Source organism: Macaca nemestrina, chromosome 2 (assembly GCF_043159975.1).
Source record: "Macaca nemestrina isolate mMacNem1 chromosome 2, mMacNem.hap1, whole genome shotgun sequence".
Lineage (NCBI taxonomy): Eukaryota > Metazoa > Chordata > Mammalia > Primates > Cercopithecidae > Macaca > Macaca nemestrina.
In genome coordinates this window covers 112,068,111-112,085,982 of record NC_092126.1, presented here as the reverse complement: position 1 = coordinate 112,085,982, position 17,872 = coordinate 112,068,111, and the positions used below count along the sequence as shown (strand labels likewise).

At 56.9% G+C, this 17,872-nt stretch overlaps 2 protein-coding genes across 7 annotated transcripts; both read left to right on the top strand.

Moving 5' to 3' along the window:
* Positions 1–36: 36 nt before the first annotated feature.
* LOC105480416 (solute carrier family 26 member 6) lies at positions 37–10,576 on the top strand. 6 transcript variants are annotated; one of them, XM_024792463.2, is made up of 21 exons: positions 37–1,002; positions 2,711–2,869; positions 2,960–3,099; positions 3,266–3,376; positions 3,952–4,103; positions 4,302–4,466; positions 4,545–4,583; positions 5,040–5,122; positions 5,206–5,353; positions 5,626–5,739; positions 5,824–5,901; positions 6,176–6,271; positions 6,355–6,461; positions 6,623–6,692; positions 7,616–7,708; positions 7,789–7,896; positions 8,296–8,388; positions 9,262–9,441; positions 9,632–9,686; positions 9,949–10,085; positions 10,300–10,576. In XM_024792463.2, the coding sequence occupies exons 1-21, from the start codon at positions 980–982 to the stop codon at positions 10,312–10,314; spliced, it is 2,166 nt and encodes a 721-aa protein (XP_024648231.2). In that variant the 5' UTR covers positions 37–979; the 3' UTR covers positions 10,315–10,576. The 6 variants fall into 6 exon arrangements, with proteins under 6 accessions (XP_024648231.2, XP_011737552.2, XP_011737551.2 ...); XM_011739250.3 differs by having other exon boundaries at positions 4,545–4,697; positions 9,265–9,441; XM_011739249.3 differs by having other exon boundaries at positions 4,545–4,697.
* A 5,495-nt stretch (positions 10,577–16,071) lies between these two features.
* LOC105480417 (transmembrane protein 89) lies at positions 16,072–17,018 on the top strand. The gene is made up of 2 exons (XM_011739253.3): positions 16,072–16,407; positions 16,828–17,018. Exons 1-2 carry the CDS (start codon positions 16,114–16,116, stop codon positions 17,011–17,013), a joined length of 480 nt encoding a protein of 159 aa, XP_011737555.2. The 5' UTR covers positions 16,072–16,113; the 3' UTR covers positions 17,014–17,018.
* The last annotated feature ends 854 nt before the right edge of the window (positions 17,019–17,872 follow it).

Genomic DNA, 17,872 nt, shown 5'->3' with positions numbered 1-17,872 from the left:
CCTCCCAAGAATATCCAGCTATTTTTAGCCCATTTCATGGCAGATCTCTTTCACCTTGAAATCTGGCTCCTCACCTTGTGATTGGGGCCTGATGTTGGAGCACAGGTGCTGAGAATAAGGTGCTAAGGGAAACCTCCCCCCTAGTCAAGGCAGCGGCACCAGGATTTCCTAATTCTTCAGGGTCTGCAGCCCTGGTCCGGCATTTTTTGCCCTCACTTGGGTGAAACCAACCTGAGGAACTGCTCTTGCAGTTCCCGCCTTGCCCACCAACAGCACCGACCCCCACAATTCTCCTCGGCGGCCCGCGCAGGAACCTTCTGGGAGCGATGTCCGGGCTGTGCTTAGTGCAGCGGAGGGGATCCTCCAACCATTTCTGGCCTGGGTGGCCAGAGTTAAAGGGGAGGACTTGGGGATCGTCGGCTCCGGATCTCAAAGACATGCCTAGTCTCAGAAAGCCTGAGGGTGGCGCTCTCAGCTGGAGGCATGAGAAGCCCCACAGACCTGGATCTCCTACAAGTTAAGGCTGGGGTCCACCGGCCACACCCCTAGGCCTCCCGGCCAGTGGAGTCTCCCTTTCCCACTCCGTGAGTACCTTCCGCCGAGCCAGTACCTGGGATCAGCTCCAACCTACTCAAGGCCTCGGGGCGCGACTACGGCCAGCCCAGCGCGGGTGCTTAGTTCCAGTTCTGCAGTCCCATCCAGCTCGGGGCAGAGGGCCGGGCGAACAGCGAGAGGCCTCATAAGCCAGGTCGCCAGGGTGGAAGTGGTTAAATCCTTCTTCTCCAGGCTCTCCCCGCCCGGCGCGCGCCACTTAGGTCCCGCCCCGGCGCGCTGATTGGCCCAAGCCTCCCCGTCCTGCCCCGGGATTAGCTCCCGGGAGCGCGCCGCTGGCCTCACTCGGTCCCGGCGACGCCTTCCGGAGCGTAGAGGCCTCTATCCTGAGCAGCAGGAGCAGCCCGCGCCGGACAACGTGCGAGCCATGGGGCTGGCGGATGCGTCGGGGTGAGTTCAGAGCACAGCCCCGGTGGCCCCGCGCAAGCGCCTCGCTGGAGCAGGCATTCTCCGCTTGCGACGCCTCGGTTTACCTCTGCCGATTTTATGCAGGCGGCTGCCCCTCTGCAGCAAGGGGTAGGGGCGGGAGCCGGCGCGACCCCAGTCCCTTGGGCTGTGCGGAAAGCCGCTGGTGTGCCGCCCGAGGGCCATCCCGGGCCACAGGGAGGCAGCTGCGTATGGAGGAGCCCGGCCAGGAGATGTGCCGGCCGGGGTACGTGGGGGCCGGGTCCTTGGCTGCGGCCCGTGGACTAGCTGCTTTCAGCTGGGTCCCGAGTCCACCCAGTTCCACTGACCCCGGAGTGAGCGCTCCAGCCTTTCTGGCCCCAGTTGCCCTCCTACAGGGAGAGGCCAATGATCAAGGCTCCGCCCTCCAGGCGCGGGTCCCACGTTGTGGGGGGAGGAAGCCCTTTAAGAAAACCTGAATGACTCACGTAGGAAGGGAGAGGGGGCTCTAAGATCTCCTTGAGATAGCGGTCCCAAGAGTTTCTGAGGATCTTCCTTGCACCCACTCCACACTCCCAACAGTACAGCCAGGTTAGAGGCCCTTCCCAGGTGAGTTCCTGTCCCTCAAATGGGATCCTCTCCCCAGGTCAGGGCTTTTCCTAGATCAGAACTTTCCTGACTGGTGAAATCTTCCCCAACAGGCTAGAGTTTTCTCCCAGGTAAGATCCCTCTGTGAGATCTATTCACAGGTGACAGCTTTTCCCCATTCCACGTGGGAGCCTCACCCCAGGTCAGAACTTCCCCTAAGAGAGAGTACCCCGGAGGTGAGAACCCTCTCCCTCTAGGTCTTCTCCTTCTATGTGGGATCTTTCTCTGACTTCAAGTAGGTGCCTCTGGGCAGAGGGAAGATTCCCCCTATGTCAGAACTTGCCTGGCTGGTAAAGATTCTCTGGTAGGTCAGAGATCCCTCTAGGTGAGATTCCCCTTGAAAGCTTCTATTCCCAGGAGAGCTCTTTCCCCCACTTCAAGTGGGTACTTCCCTTTCCAGGTGGGAGCCTCTCCCTCTAGGTGAGAGATTCCCACTGGAAAGAGCTCCTTCTCAGGTGAGAGCCAATCCGTGGCTTCCCCAGACCAGGCCTGAGCAGTGTACAACCTGGACCCTGGGGCTGGAGGCCCGGGGGCAAGCTTGGCCCCAACACTTTCCTTCCCTTAGAGGGGAGGGTCTCATCTGAGGCCTGAGGCTTGGGAAAGGAGTTGCTTGAGGAGCTGGAGCCCTGGTCCCTGGTTTGCTGGACCCCTTCCCTGAGTGTGCTCTCAGCCAGCAGTGGGCTCCCGGGGCAGCTGGAGGAGGACCTGGGGACTGGACAGGGATTGGCTAGGGGAGAGGGATTGCGGTGGGAGGGAGCAGCCTGGGACATGGACTGTTAGAGCGTTCAGCACTGGGCAGCCACATCTCGGCTGGAGGTATAGATAGTGCTCATCCTGCAGTCCCTACTTGGGGGACTTTGTCCTAGAAAGAGGCTTTCTCACCAGCCAAAGTTCAGGTCTGAGTTTGGGCATATGGCCCACAGATGCCAGCTTGGGGCTGGAATACTGTACCTTGATCTTAGGGCCCGGAAAAATCAGGTAGGTAACTCTCTGGTCCTAGGTGGAGGTGTAGGGGAGGTTGGGCCAGAGGTGCCCTCACTGTCTCTCTCTGGTCTTGCCACCCCAGACCGAGGGACACGCAGGCACTGCTGTCTGCAACACAAGCAGTGGAGCTGCGGAGGCGAGACTACCACATGGAACGGCCGCTGCTGAACCAGGAGCATTTGGAGGAGCTGGGGCACTGGGGCTCAGCACCTAGGACCCGCCAGTGGCGGACCTGGTTGCAGTAAGGCCAAGATTGGGGCTTGGGGGTGCTGGCAGGGCCCAGGTAGCCCCTGTTCCTGACGCTCACCTACCCCTCATATCATGTCCCCAGGTGCTCCCATGCTCGGGCCCGTGCCCTTCTGCTCCAACACCTCCCGGTTTTGGTCTGGTTACCCCGGTATCCTGTGCGTGACTGGCTCCTAGGTGACCTTTTATCTGGCATGAGTGTGGCCATCATGCAGCTTCCACAGGGTGAGCCGCCTTCAGTGCGTTGGCCTGGAAACCCTGTGGTCTGTGATGCCCAAAACTGGGGCCATGACCTCTACCTTGGAACTATGGCACCTAACCCAGGGCTGGGATTCCCCTATCGTTTCAAGATCTGCTCTCCAGGCCCGCACTGCTACCATTCTACTCCTAGGCTTGGCCTATGCCCTCCTGGCTGGATTGCCCCCCGTGTTCGGCCTCTATAGCTCCTTCTACCCCGTCTTCATCTACTTCCTGTTTGGCACTTCCCGGCACATCTCCGTGGGTAAGTGGAGGCAGGCCTAGCCTTCCAGGAGGATGCCCACATCCGTCATGGAGGGCAGGGTGAGGGGGAGCTGAGCAGGGCAGGAGTGGCTGGGGAAGAGGGCAGCATTGGTGCTGCATCCCTGGGCTAGCCCATGAGTCATACCCAGGCGGGACTAGACCCCTGACTGTAGGACCACAGAGGCAGGGGACCTCAAAGCCCTGGCTCCAGGAAGATGTGAGTGGGCGAGGCAGCCCAAAGGGCCTGGAACTTGGCGGAGGCCTGAGCAGCCTAAAGCAAGCCCTGACCTCTTCCCTACTCCGCAGAGCCTCTGTGTCCCTGGACCAGTAGACACAGGTGGGACAGGGTAGATGAGGCAGGGCCAGCATTTCTAGCCACGCTTAAGGGCCCGTGAGCTCAGGGTTCACTCCTGGCCTGGCCAAACCTGAACCACCAGCACTGTCCCTGTTCATGCAGCCATAATCTGAGGACATTTGTCCAGAACTGGAAGTCTCCTGGCCTGTCTCTTAGGACCAGGGCTCCAGCGCAGGACAGTGTGCTCTCCCCTTCAGACCTGCCCCGTGCTGTCCTTACAGGGACCTTTGCTGTCATGTCTGTGATGGTGGGCAGTGTGACAGAATCCCTGGCCCCGCAGACCTTGAACGACTCCACTATCAATGAGACAACCAGAGACGCTGAGCGGGTGCGGGTGGCTTCCACACTCAGTGTCCTGGTCGGCCTCTTCCAGGTTTGAAACAGTCAGGAGTGTGTGTCCCCCGCACCACTTCTGCTCCTGCCACTGCCCCGTCTGCATTCCCCTGAGTGCTGACCATCGTCGTCCTCCTCTTGCCATCCACTCATCCCACTCCCATCCCACTTGCCCTGCGTTCCTCATCAGCTACCCCAGGACCCCTGCCTGTCCTGACTGCCCCTGGCCACCCCACAGGTGGGGCTGGGCCTGATCCACTTCGGCTTCCTGGTCACCTACCTGTCAGAGCCTCTTGTCCGAGGCTATACCACAGCTGCAGCTGTGCAGGTCTTCGTCTCACAGCTCAAGTATGTGTTTGGCCTCCATCTGAGCAGCCACTCTGGGCCACTGTCCCTCATCTATGTGAGTGAGGGCAGGGGGAGGGAGGGGTAGGTGTGCCCCATGGCCTTGAGCGCTGGCTGTGACCTGGCCTCTCCTCAGACAGTGCTGGAGGTCTGCCGGAAGCTGCCCCAGAGCAAGGTCAGCACGGTGGTCACTGCAGCTGTGGCTGGGGTTGTGCTCCTGGTGGTGAAGCTGTTGAATGACAAGCTGCGGCGGCAGCTGCCCATGCCGATACCCGGGGAGCTGCTCATGGTTCGAGGGCCAGAAAGTGGGGGGTAGGGGAGAAGGGCAGGACAGGCTGGGTCCCTGCCACGTGGGCAGCCTCAAACCTGTATTTGAAGGCCAGCTGGAGGGGGACTGGGGGGATTCTTGGGTATTGTGGGGGGCACAGCAGAAAGCCCCTGTGTTGGTTTCTTCCTGCCCCTGACAGCCTCTCCCCATAGTCGAAATGGTGTTGACCATCTCTCACCCTATGTGACTTTTTCCCACCTCTGAAGGTTTTGCCCAGTGTCTCCCTCCTCACCCCACAGTGGTTTACATGTCCCCTGACCATGATGCCAGCACCTGCCTCCCTGACTCTGTCCTCTCCCACAGCTCATCGGGGCCACAGGCATCTCCTATGGCATGGGTCTGAAGCACATATTTGGGGTAGATGTCGTGGGCAACATCTCTGCAGGGTGAGCTCTGGCGTCCGTCAGGTCAGGGAGGCTTGGGCAGCCAGGCCAGGACCTTGCTTTGGCCTCACAGATGCCTCTCACAGGCTGGTGCCCCCAGTGGCCCCCAACACCCAGCTGTTCTCAAAGCTCGTGGGCAGCGCCTTCACCATCGCTGTGGTTGGGTTCGCCATTGCCATCTCGCTGGGGAAGATCTTCGCCCTGAGGCATGGCTACCGGGTGGACAGCAACCAGGTCTGGGTGATGCAGGATGTGTAGGAGGCATCCAAGTGTATGGAAGCGCCAGCAACAGGTGGGGGAGGAACAGGTGGGACATGGGGAGACAGCAGATGTGCTGAGGCCACGTGGGGGACTGAGGATGGGAGAGTAGGACGTGTGGGACAGCATCCAGTCTCCGGGGGCCGCTTGGTGGGGATGGAGATTGGGGATACACAGGCCTAGACACAGTGGGACAGTGACAAGCCACTTCGAGGAAGTCTCCTTACACCCACACTGCCCCCCATCAGGAGCTGGTGGCCCTGGGCCTCAGTAACCTCATTGGAGGCGTCTTCCAGTGCTTCCCCGTGAGTTGCTCTATGTCTCGGAGCCTGGTACAGGAGAGCACCGGGGGCAACTCGCAGGTGGGTTTTGGGTGTGGGCATGGGTGTGGACATGCCTTGCCTGGGGAAGGGGGTCTCGCCCCTCCTCATCCCCTCCCCCAACAGGTTGCTGGAGCCATCTCTTCCCTTTTCATCCTCCTCATCATTGTCAAACTTGGGGAACTCTTCCGTGACCTGCCCAAGGTAAGCCCCCACCCAGCCAGGCTTCAGGTCTTGGCCAGGTCAGGACTCAGATCAGCCAGTCTAGGTTCAGGTGAGGGGTGGGGACACAAGGTTAGGTCCTGTTTTTCAAGGCTGAGATCTTCAAGGTGAGATTTGGAGACAAGGGTCGGGCTGGGTGGGGGTTTGTGTCGGGTTCTGCCTGAGTGCTTGGGCTTAATCTGGCCATGCCTCGATGGGGAGGGTAGACAGCATCGGGTGCCCTCAATGGCCCCTGGCGGCACTGTTCCCACCCCAGGCGGTCCTGGCGGCCATCATCATTGTGAACTTGAAGGGCATGCTGCGGCAGCTCAGCGACGTGTGCTCCTTCTGGAAAGCCAATCGGGCAGATCTGGTGAGTGCCCTGGGAGCCCGGGGCAGGGACTGGGCAGCCCCATGGCTCCTTGCCACCCGCCGACCGCTGCCCTCTGTTCTCAGCTCATCTGGCTGGTGACCTTCGCAGCCACCATCCTGCTGAACCTGGACCTTGGCCTGATGGTTTCGGTCGTCTTCTCCCTACTGCTTGTGGTGGTCCGGACACAGATGTGAGTCCCCCATGTTGGTCCCCTCATTCCAGCTAGTGAGGGAGTGCCACAGGGCTCCCTGCAGCTTTCCCCACATCTCTGGGGGACTTTAGGCTCCTTTGGACCCCTCTGTTATCCCCTTTTTCTGCCCCCTCTTCTTGCATTCTTTCTCTCCTCCACAGGCCCCACTACTCTATCCTGGGGCAGGTGCCAGACACGGATATTTACAGAGATGTGGCAGAGTACTCAGAGGTGAGTGGCAGGGGCTGAGCGGAATGACGTGGATGGGGAGATGGAGGAAGAATGAGACTTTGTGGATTCGTTCCACACTTGGCCAGGGCACTGGGGGCTGAGGACACTTTGGTTTGGTCTTTGGGATTTCAAGGGAGGAGTTTGGTTCTACGACCCCCTCTAGAGGTATGAAGGCACAGAGGGAGAGTGGACAGAGATGGGTCTGGGGCTGGGGAGGGGTCTGTCATGGAGTCAACAGCACAAGCTCCACCTGCAGAGCAGCCCTGGGTTAGAGAGCCGGAGTGGCAGCTCCCTGGGGCACCAGGATGGAAGGGAGGCATTTCCTGATCTGATCAGAGGGGTTATTAAGTCCTCAGTCATCCATTTATCTCCTGAGAGGTCTTGGGCCAAGTGCTAGGAACATAGGTGGGGGGCTCTGGAATAAAACAAGGCTGCTCCTTGCAACATGGGCGCAGTGCGATTAGGCAGTGTGGGGAGGAACTAAGGGGTCTGAGACATGGGAGAGGATGAGGGGGGCAGCCCAGCCCTTACCATGCAGGCCTGGAGCCCAGCAGAGACCTGGGCTGTGACCTGAATGGGGTGGGAGGTGGGGAAGGTCTGGTTGGTGTGACAGCCTAGGAGGACCTCTGGGTGCAGAAAACAGATCACAAGGCAGGGGTTGGAAACCCAGGAGAAAGGTTAAGAGCCTGTGAAGGCTGCCTGGGTGGTGGCAGGAGAGGTGGGGAGGGAAAGGCATGGTGCGGGAATGGGGATGACACCACGGGGCTTGTGGCCCAAGCCCCTGGGAGGGCCTGGACTGCAGCCTGGGGAGCAGAGGGCTGGGCGGTGGCAGGCACTGGGCACACTAGGAAAGGAAAGGCAGGAGAACGGATGCAGCCCGGAGAGAGGAGATTCAGCCACCACCAGTTCTGCCTCATCCCCAGGCCAAGGAAGTCCCGGGAGTGAAGGTCTTCCGCTCCTCGGCCACCGTGTACTTTGCCAACGCTGACTTCTACAGTGATGCGCTGAAGCAGAGGGTGAGGTGGGGTCCCCAGGATGGGTGTCAGGCCCCAGCTCCCCGAGAGCTCACCAACCCTTCTCTGACGTTTGCCTCCAGTGCGGTGTGGATGTCGACTTCCTCATCTCCCAGAAGAAGAAACTGCTCAAGAAGCGGGAGCAGCTGAAGCTGAAGCAACTGCAGAAAGAGAAGAAGCTTCAGAAACAGGCAGGGCCCGTTTTGTCTGGTGACCCCCGTCTGCTGCCCCCTGCTCCCTGCCCCAGCCTTTCTCCTGGCCTCCCGACTCCTCCCTCATCCTCACTCCTTATCCCTTCCCCTTTGCTCTCATGCTCCCAGGGGCCGTGCCTCACTACCCTAGCAGGTCCAGGCTTTAGGTCACATTTTGTTTCTCTCCCATCATCTGAACCAGTGACAGTGTGAACCATCACAGTCCTCTTCTCTTTCATGGCTGTTCCAGGAGCTTCAGCCTGGTTGCTGCAGGTCCCACAGCTTCTGGTCCTGGCCCACCTACCTGCCCAACACCAGGGGGCATCACCAGGCCTACATGACATGGCTGTCATGGCAGCCAGGATAGCTGTTTCCCATTCCCTGTCTTCCCTGGTGTAGGCTGCCTCCTCCAAGGGCGCTTCAGTTTCCATTAACGTCAACACCAGCCTTGAAGACATGAGGAGCAACGACGTTGAGGACTGCAAGGTGATGGTGAGGCTGGAGGTGGGAGAGGAGGGGACAGCTGTGAGCCGCAGAGACACAGGATCCACACGTCTCATGAGGAGTGCCATGGACCCAGCAGCTGTGGGCCAATGGCAGGAGTTGTTGGGGCTGGATCAGATATTCTGCAGGGAAATTCATGATATGCCACAGAATCTAGGCTTAGATTCTCAGGCCTAGATGAAGACCTTGAATTTGTAGATGCCACAAGACTCCCCCCTGAGTCTGCTTATGGGTAGAGGAAAAGGATTGGGTGTATGGGAGAAAATCAAGGGGTCAAAGGCAGGCGTGGTGGTGCGCACCTGCAGTCCCAGCTCTTTGGGATGCTAAGGCGGGAAAAGCATTTGAGCCCAGAAGCTCGGGGCTGCAGTGCGCTCTAATGGTGCCTGTGAATAACCACTATGTTCAGTCTGGACAATGAAGCGAGACCCCATCTCTGAAAAAATATATAGGGGTCAAAGAGGATGCCAAACTTAATTAGAGACTCAGACAGGGTAGGGTGCTGAGGTGTCTGCGTGTGTTTCATGTGGATGCCTGTGTCTATTCTGGCCTGCTCCTGGGCCCCTCCCCACTCAGCCCTGGCTGATGAGAATGGGACAGGGTCTCCCAGCACCGTGCTTTCTCATGTCCCTGTGCAGCCTCGGCCCAGGAGGTAGCAGAGCATGTCTGGGTGTGCCCTCCTGAGTGTCCCCATACATCTGTCCTTCCTGTCTTTGCATACCTATGTGACTCCCCCATGTTTGTGTCCTTATGTGTCCCATGCATGCTCCCCATCTGACCTTGCGTGTTCCCGCATGTCTGTGTGTGGCCGGTCCTGCCTTCACCCTCTCATGGGTGGCCCTGGCAGCATGTCTGGCTCCCCAGCAGGTGAGCCCAGGAGATAAGATGGAAGATGCAACAGCCAATGGTCAAGAAGACTCCAAGGCCCCAGATGGGTCCACACTGAAGGCCCTGGGCCTGCCTCAGCCAGACTTCCACAGCCTCATCCTGGACCTGGGTGCCCTCTCCTTCGTGGACACTGTGTGCCTCAAGAGCCTGAAGAATGTAAGGATGGGGGCAGGCCAAGGCCCCTCGAGCTTCCCCACTGACCCTGTAATTTGCCCTGAGAGCACTCCGAGACTCTGACTCCCCAAACCCTCAAAGCTCCCCATCTAAACTCCCTCCCCAAGCCTGCCCGAGCCCCCCTCTACGTCCCTGAGCCTTCCTCTGAGGCTGGCCCCCTTTTCCGCTACAGATTTTCCACGACTTCCGGGATATCGAGGTAGAGGTGTACATGGCGGCCTGCCACAGTGAGTAGGGTGGGAACAGCAGGAGGGACCTGGGAAGAGGGTAGGATGCTTTTGGCCAAGGGGTTTTCCAAGTAGCACAAGGAAAAAAGTCTTTCTCTGGAACTGGAGGTCAGAGGTGTCCTGGGAGACAGGAGTCCAGGGTTACAAGTGATGTGGATTCAGCTGGAGCCTCAGGTGGTGAGGTCAGGGCATTCTGTTTTCTCCTGGGAGTTGAGTTCCTGGAGGTTCTGAGAGTCAGGGGAGGCCTACTTCTTGCCCACAGGCCCTGTGGTCAGCCAGCTTGAGGCCGGGCACTTCTTCGATGCATCCATCACCAAGAAGCATCTCTTTGCTTCTGTCCATGATGCTGTCACCTTTGCCCTCCAACACCCGAGGCCTGTCCCCGACAGCCCTGTTTCGGTGAGCCTACCTCTGGCCTGCTGAGCTCTTTTTTGTTAATCTATTGCTTCTCCCCACCCTGGGTCCAGCTCCAGGGAGTCTTTCCTGGTGGCCATGGTTCTGTCCCCAGTGGGCCCAGTGCTTTCCCCGCTGTCTTTGGATAAAGCTGTTCCTAGGGGTGGGGGTTGGTCTGTGTCCTTTGGAAACTGGAGCCTTCCCTCCTCTGCCCACTCAGGTCACCAGACTCTGAACATGCTGCATCCTGCCCGAGACTGCACCTCTGGAGGTTGTGACAGGGCACCCTTGAGAAGCCCCTCAACCCTAAGCCGCCTCCAGGTGCTACCCGGGAGTCCCCTCCATGTACATACACACAACTCAGGGAAGGAGGTCCTGGGACTCCAAGTTCAGTGCTCCAGGTCTGGGACAGGGCCTGCAGTCAGGCTGGCAGTGGCTGGTTACGGGGAGGGAACTGGTGCATATTTAGCCTCAGGAATAAAGATTTGTCTGCTCAACTCCAGGCTCTGCTGTGGCTTGGTGGGGCCCCGGTGGTGGGTGGTCCACAGCTGTGGCTGCTGACCCTTCCTGTGCCCTGAAGGTGAGACGGGGCAGAAAGTGTAGGAAAGACGCGGGAGGTCAGGGTACAGAGTGGGGGAGTTGTGGAGGCATCCCCTGTTTAGGTATCTCCCCAGCCATGCATAGCCCTCACTCCCTGTCTCCTCAGCTGTGGAACCAGAGCTGCTTCTCAGGAATAATTCACTCTCGGGAATGCCCGATAAGCACAGGGCAGTGTGGATGCCAACGGGCAGTCCCTGGAGGATACAGAGTGAACACCTAAGAGCAGCTGTTTCCCCACACTGCTACCCTATGCCTAAGAATAAGCATGACCGGGCTGGGCACGGTTGTTCACACCTGTAATCCCAGCGCTTTGGGAGGCAGAGGCGGGTGGATCACTTGACGTCAGGAGTTTGAGAACATCCTGGCCAACATGGTGAAACCCTGCCTCTACTAAAAATACAAAAGTTAGTCGGGCATGGTGGTGCATACCTGTAATCCCAGCTACTCGGGAAGCTGAGGCACGAGAATCACTTGAACTTGGGAGGCAGAGGTTGCAGCGAGCAGAGATCATGCCACTGCATGGGTGACAGATAGATCACCTGGGCATGGTAGAACACTGTCAGCCAAGGAGTGTGTGTTGATTTCTGCCATTAAATGCCGACATCTGGGCATGTGACCCAGCAGGCAGTAGGGCGTTGGGCCAGCTGACACAGTGATGGCAGGGGAGGGACCAGGTCCTAGGATCTGTCTGGTCCTCAGTGTACTGTTCATTTGTAGAGCGTGAGTGGTCACAGTTCTTGTTTCATGGGTTGCTCAGTGAATATTAAATGAGTAGATGCCGAGCCTATAATCCCAGCACTTTGGGAGGCCCGAGGCAGGTGAAACCCCATCTTTACTAAAAATACAAAAATGAGCTGGGCATGGTACCAGGTGCCTGTAATCCCAGCTACTGGGAAGGCTGAGGTGGGAGGATCGATTGAACCCAAGAGGTGGAGGTTGCAGTGAGCTGAAATCGTGCTGGAGGGAGCTGCACTCCAGCTTGTGTGACAGAGCAAGACCCTATCTCAAAAATAAATAAATAAATGAGGAAATGCTGGGAAATGCTTAGAACAATGCTGGGCTCAGGTCCTCTGCTCCAAACATGTGAGCGCTGCTGTTCATCAGGTCCGAGCAGGTGCCAGGCCCTGTGCTGGGGTCTGGGCACCATCCTGAGCATGGACAGAGGCCACCCTGCCCTTCAAATCACAGAGACACCCTTGCCTGGCTCTGTTTTATCATGGCCTGTGTTGCTGCCTGGCACCATCATCCCCACCACCCCCATTCATGGCCTAGAAGCTCAGCCCCAGGAAATAAGAGCTTTTATTTATTCTGTCACACCACATCCTAGCATCAGAAATGGTGCCTGGCAGCTGCTCTGTAAATATTGTTTGAATGAAGCTTATATGTTGGAGAGGGCAGTAGATCTCAAACAGGAAATTTCAGGTATTTAGAAATGCTTTGAAGAAAATAAAGCAGGGTCATGTGATAGAGGTCATATGTTACCCAAGATGCTTATGGGAGGGGGACTCAGCAGGTGACCCTGGAACTGAAACTTCAGCCATAAGAAGGTGACTTTTTAGACGTGGGGAGCTGTGGTCCTGACACTGGGAACAGTGGGGGTATTGAGGGAGGCAGGGGCAGCATGAGCTGAGGTGAGAGGGTGAGGGGACCTCACAGTCCAGGGGAAGCCTTCGGGCTTTGTTCTGACAGTGGGGGAGCCGCCTGTGGATTTGGATCCCACATCTTCGAGCACTCACCCAACTGCGATGTGGACTGTGGGGCTGAGGCTGGGTGTGGGGGACCTGCAAGTTTGGTCAGCCTAGAGAGGTGATGCCCCTGGTGGAAAGCAAAAGGTTTTAGGGGCCATGTCGATTTTTTTTTTTTTTTTTTTTTTTAATCGGCTCTTGCTCTGTCCCCCGGACTGGAGTGCAGTGCTGTGATCACCACTGTCTACAGCATTGACCTCCTGGGTTCAAGCGATTTTCCTGCCTCAGCCTCCTAAGTAGCTGGGACTACAGGCACACGCCACCACACCCAGCTAGTTTCCCCCCTCCCCCAAAAAAAGATGGAGTCTCACATGGTGAAACATGGAGTCTCACTGTGTCGCCCAGGCCAGAGTGCAATGGTACGATCTTGCCTCCCGGGTTCAAGTGATTCTCCTATCTCAGCCTCCTGAGTAGCTGGGATTACAGGCATCCACCATCATGCCCAGCTCATTTTTGTAGAGACGAAGTTTCACCATGTTGGCCAGGCTGGTCTTGAACTCTTGACCTCAAGTGATCCTCTTGCCTCGGCCTCCCAAAGTGTTGGGATTACAGGCGTGAGCCACCGCACCCAGCCCCAGCTAGTTTTTGTTTGTTGGCTTGTTTTTTGAGACGGAGTCTCGCTCTGTCGCCCAGGCCAGAGTGCAGTGGCATGATCTCGGCTCACTGCAACCTCCGCCTCCTGGGTTTAAGCAGTTCTCCTACCTCAGCCTCCCGAGTAGCTGGGACTACAGGGGTGTGCCAGCATGCCCAGCTAATTTTTTTTTTTTTTTTGTATTTTTAGTAGAGACAGGGTTTCACCATTTAGCCAGATGGTCTCAATCTCCTGACATCGTGATCCACCCGCCTTGGCCTCCTGAAGTGCTGGGATTACAGGCTTGAGCCACTGCACCCGGGCTTTTATTTATTTATTTATTTTTGAGATGGAGTTTTGCTATTGTTGCCCAGGCTGGAGTGCAATGGCGCAATCTCGGCTCACCGCAACCTCCACCTTCCAGGTTCAAGTGATTCCCCTGCCTCAACCTCCTGAGTAACTGGGATTACAGGCATGTACCACCACACCTGGCTATTTTAGTAGAGACAGGGTTTCTCCATGTTGGTCAGTCTGGTCTCAAGCTCTTGACCTCAGGTGATCCGGCTGCCTTGGTCTCCCAAAGTGCTGGGATTACAGGCCTGAGCCATGGCGCCCAGCCTAGTTTTTAAAAAACAGTTTGTAAGGTCGGGTGTGGTGGCTCACACCTGTAATCCCAGCACTTTGGAAGGCCAAAGTGGGTGGATCACCTGAGGTCAGGAGTTCGAGACCAGCCTGGCCAACATGGTGAAACCCTGTCTCTACTAAAAATACAAAAATTGGGGCTGGGTGCAGTAGCTCAAGCCTGTAATCCCAGCGCTTTAGAAGGCCAAGGTGGGTGGATCACGAGGTCAGGAGATTGAGACCATCCTAGCTAACACGGTGAAACCCCATCTTTACTAAAAATACAAAAAATTAGCCAGGTGTGGTGATGCACGCCTGTAATCCTAGCTGCTCAGGAGGCTGAGGCAGGAGAATCGTTTGAACCAGGGAGGCAGAGGTTTCGGTGAGCTGAGATTGCGCCACTGCACTCCAGCCTGGGTGAGAGAGCAAGAGTCTGTCCCCCCCAAAAAAAAAAAAAAAAAAAAAAATCCGTAGATGGGTTGTTACTATGTTTCCTAGACTGGGCTCAAATTCCTGGGCTCAAGAGATCCTCAGCCTCAGCCTCCCAAAGTGTGATTATAGGCGTGAGCCACTGCAGGTGTTTGGATTTTAGGGATTGGCTGATAGGTGAGGAGAAGGCCAGGGTGAAAGTGTTACTGAGCAAAACGACTCACTGCTTGAAATGCTAGAAACCAGTACTGTGACACTGGGTTTTGGGCTGAAGCAATCCTCCCTCCTTGGCCTCCCAAGTAGCTGGGACTACAGGTGCATACCACCATGTTGAACTAATTTCTTTTTTAAAAAAATATAGTGACGGAGTCTCACTATGTTGCCCACCGTGGTCTCACTCCTGGGCTGAAAAGATCCTTCCACCTCAGCTTCCCAGAGTACTGAGATTACAGTTGTGGGCCGGACACCAGATTCGGGTTCAAGTGATTTTCCTACCTCAGCCTTCCCAGTGGCTAGGATTACAGCAGTGGCGTGATCTTGGCTCACTGCAACCTCCGCCTCCCGGGTTAAAAAATTCTTGTGCCTCAGCCTCCTAAGTAGCTGGGATTACATGTGCCCGCCACCACACCCGGCTAATTTTTGTATTTTTAGTAGAGACAGGGTTTCACCATGTTGTCCAGGCTGGTCTCAAACTCCTGACCTCAACTGATCCACCCACTTCAGCCTCCCAAAGTGCTGAATTACAGGCGTGAGCCACCGTGCCCAGCCAAGAAAAGCTTTTTATTGCAAGTCAACTAGCAAGGAAGCAGGAGTCCAGCTTCAATGTGTCTCCCTGTGCTGGCTTTAAGGCAGTAATTTTATTAGAAAAGGTTTAGGGGATGGATACTGGGATTAGTAGGTGGGTGATTGGTAGAAGGAAGCAGGAGTTCTGGAAAGTTCTCAGGCATGTGCAATTAACTCTTCATGCCTCCTCATGGGTCTCCTGTGCAAATTCTGGAGGAGTTATATGAAACATGGTGGAAATTCAGGCTGTGATGTCAGCAAGCTCTTTCTGTGCACACTCCAGTCGGGAATATTGGGTCCATCTGATTTCAGTTTTGTTATCTTACAAGCAGAGGGAATTTCAGCATTTCAGCAAGTTGTTTCTTTCCTTATCTACCATCCTGTAAACTCAAGGATTTCTAGGGGCCAGGCATGGTGGCTCACAGCTGTAATCCCAGCACTTTGGGAGGCTGAAGTGGCAGGATCACTTGAGGCTAAGAGTTTGAAACCAGCCTGGGCAACATAGTAAGACCCCTATCTCTACAAAGTAAATGTTAAAAATAAGTAAATAAATAAATTAGCCAGGCATGGTGGTGCACACCTGTAGTTTCAGCTACTCAGGAGGCTGAGGCAGAAGGATCACCTGAGCCCAGGAGGTCAAGACTGCAGTGCGCTATCTCTTAAAAAAAAAAAAAAAATTCTGTTAGTTACTGGTTTCTTTAACTGTTCGGGGCTTAGTTTCTTTTTTTATCTTTTTTGAGACAAAATCTCACTCTGTCGCCCAGGCTGGAGTGTAGTGGTGCAACCACAGCTCATTGCAGCCTCGACCTCCCAGGCTCAGGTGATCCTCCCACTTCAGCCTCCTGGGTAGCTGGGACAACAGGCATGTGCCACTATACCCAGCTAATTATTTGTATTTTTTATGGAGAGGGGTTTCGCCATGATGCCCAGGCTGGTCTCAAACTTCTGGGCTCAAGCCATCCACCTGCCTCAACCTCCCAAAGTGCTGGGATTCCAGGTGTGTGCCACTATACCCAGCCTAGGGCCCAGCTTCAAAAGGAGGTGCTCCCTCAGTTTGGGGCCAGCCAGGCCCACTGGGAGAATAGGACCCAGAACCCAGGTCTGCCATTCTCCTCAAGCCCTGGACTCCAGCCCCCTTACCACAGCCAGTTTCTGGCCAGGCTGCTCATGAAAGGCCATGGGTCTCGCTGGAACCTGCTGCCTCAGAGCCAGGCCTGTTCTTGGGGGAGGGGCGTTTGCCGGTCGCCAGGCGACCAGGTTCCGGCCCCTGGCACTAGCGGCGGCCATGCTGCACGTGCTGGCCTCGCTGCCCTTGCTGCTTCTGCTGGCGATGCCTGCTCCAAACCACGCCTGGTCGCGACCCCTCTGGTACCAGGTGGGGCTGGACTTGCAGCCCTGGGGGTGTCAGCCAAAGAGCATGGAGGGCTGTAGGGGTGGCCTGAGCTGTCCTGGTTACTGGCTGGGCCCTGGAGCAAGCCGCATCTACCCTGTGGCTGGGGTCATGATCACCACCACCATGCTGATGATCTGCCGCAAGATACTGCAGGGGCGGCGGTGCTCACAGGCCACCAAGGGTGAGGTGAGCGCAGCTCTTTCTCCCCCACAGCCCCTGCCTCCATGTACGCCCAGTGAGCCGTCTTCCACCCAACCCTGCCCCATGGGTCCACACTGGCCTGTGGGCCTCCCACACTCCCACCCCCAGCTCACAGCCCATTGTCCCTGTGTCCACACACCTTCGTGGAACCCATGTCCACCACCCACAGCCAGCACCCTGCCCCCAGCTCTCCCCTTTAGAACCCTTGCTCTCATCCAGCCCCTGAGGGCCCCGTGACCACTGTAGCCCAAACAGACCCTCGGTGATTCTGTCACCCTGAGTCTCCCATCCCATCTGGGCACTGCCCCACACCCTACTCCCTGCTCCCCAGCTTCATCACTGCCCCTCATCGCACCTACCTCTCTGCCCTCCATTTTCACTCCTGCCTCTTGGTCTTGTTCTCAGCATCCGCAGGTGACCACTGAGCCCTGCGGACCCTGGAAACGGCGGGCCCCAATCTCAGACCACACCCTGCTCCGTGGGGTCCTGCACATGCTGGATGCCCTCCTGGTCCACATCGAAGGCCACCTACATCATCTAGCCACCCAGCGGCAAATCCAAATAAAGGGGACTTCCGCCCAGAGTGGGTGACCAAACATGTGCCTCTCTCTGCCTGACAGCCTGGGGTCCTGGGCCAGGTCTGCTCTCTCCAGGCCTGTCTGGACCCTGTGTCCCTTTTCTACTTTTAAAGCCAGCTGACTTGGTGTCCAGGACGGGTGAGCAGGTGGGGCACAGGCTGGCTCACACTGCTCCATTGCCCCCACCAACTGACTTTTCCTCCCTAAGGATCCCTCCTGGAGACACAACTGCTCCTCTGGGCTGGGTGTGGTGGCTCACACCTGTAATCCCAGCGCTTTGAGAGGCCAAGATGGCAGGATCACTTGAGCTCAAGAGTTTGAGACCAGCCTGGGCAATATGGCAAGACCGCATCCCTACAAAAAATACAAACAAAAAAGTTAGCTGGGCATGGTGATGTATGCCTGTAGTACCAACTACTCAGGAAGCTGAGGTGGGAGGATGACTTGAGCCTGGCAGGCAGTGGTTGCAGTGAGCCAAGATTGTGCCACTGCATTCCAGCCTGGGTGACAGAGCGAGAACTTGTCTCAAACAAAAACTGCTCCTCTGGCCTGACCAGTACCTGGGGACTCCCAGTGTGATGGGAGAGGACTTACCATTGGGACAGACTTGGGTGGCTCAGGAAGGGCTGCCCAGAGGAGCCTGGCTGAGCCCTGAGGGGAAATGGCTATAAAGAAGGGAACTTCAGGTGGAGGTCTGGTTCTGAGCAAAGGCCACGTGCTGTCTTTGGTACTCTCTGCACATGGACAAGGTGGGCAGTGCCCATGATAAAGGGCCTCAAGTGCCAAGTGAGGGTCCTGGGCCTCTCCAGTGCACAGGGGGAGCCGAGGAGGGACCTGGTCAGCTGAGAAGAGCAGTGGTGAAGTTGGAACCA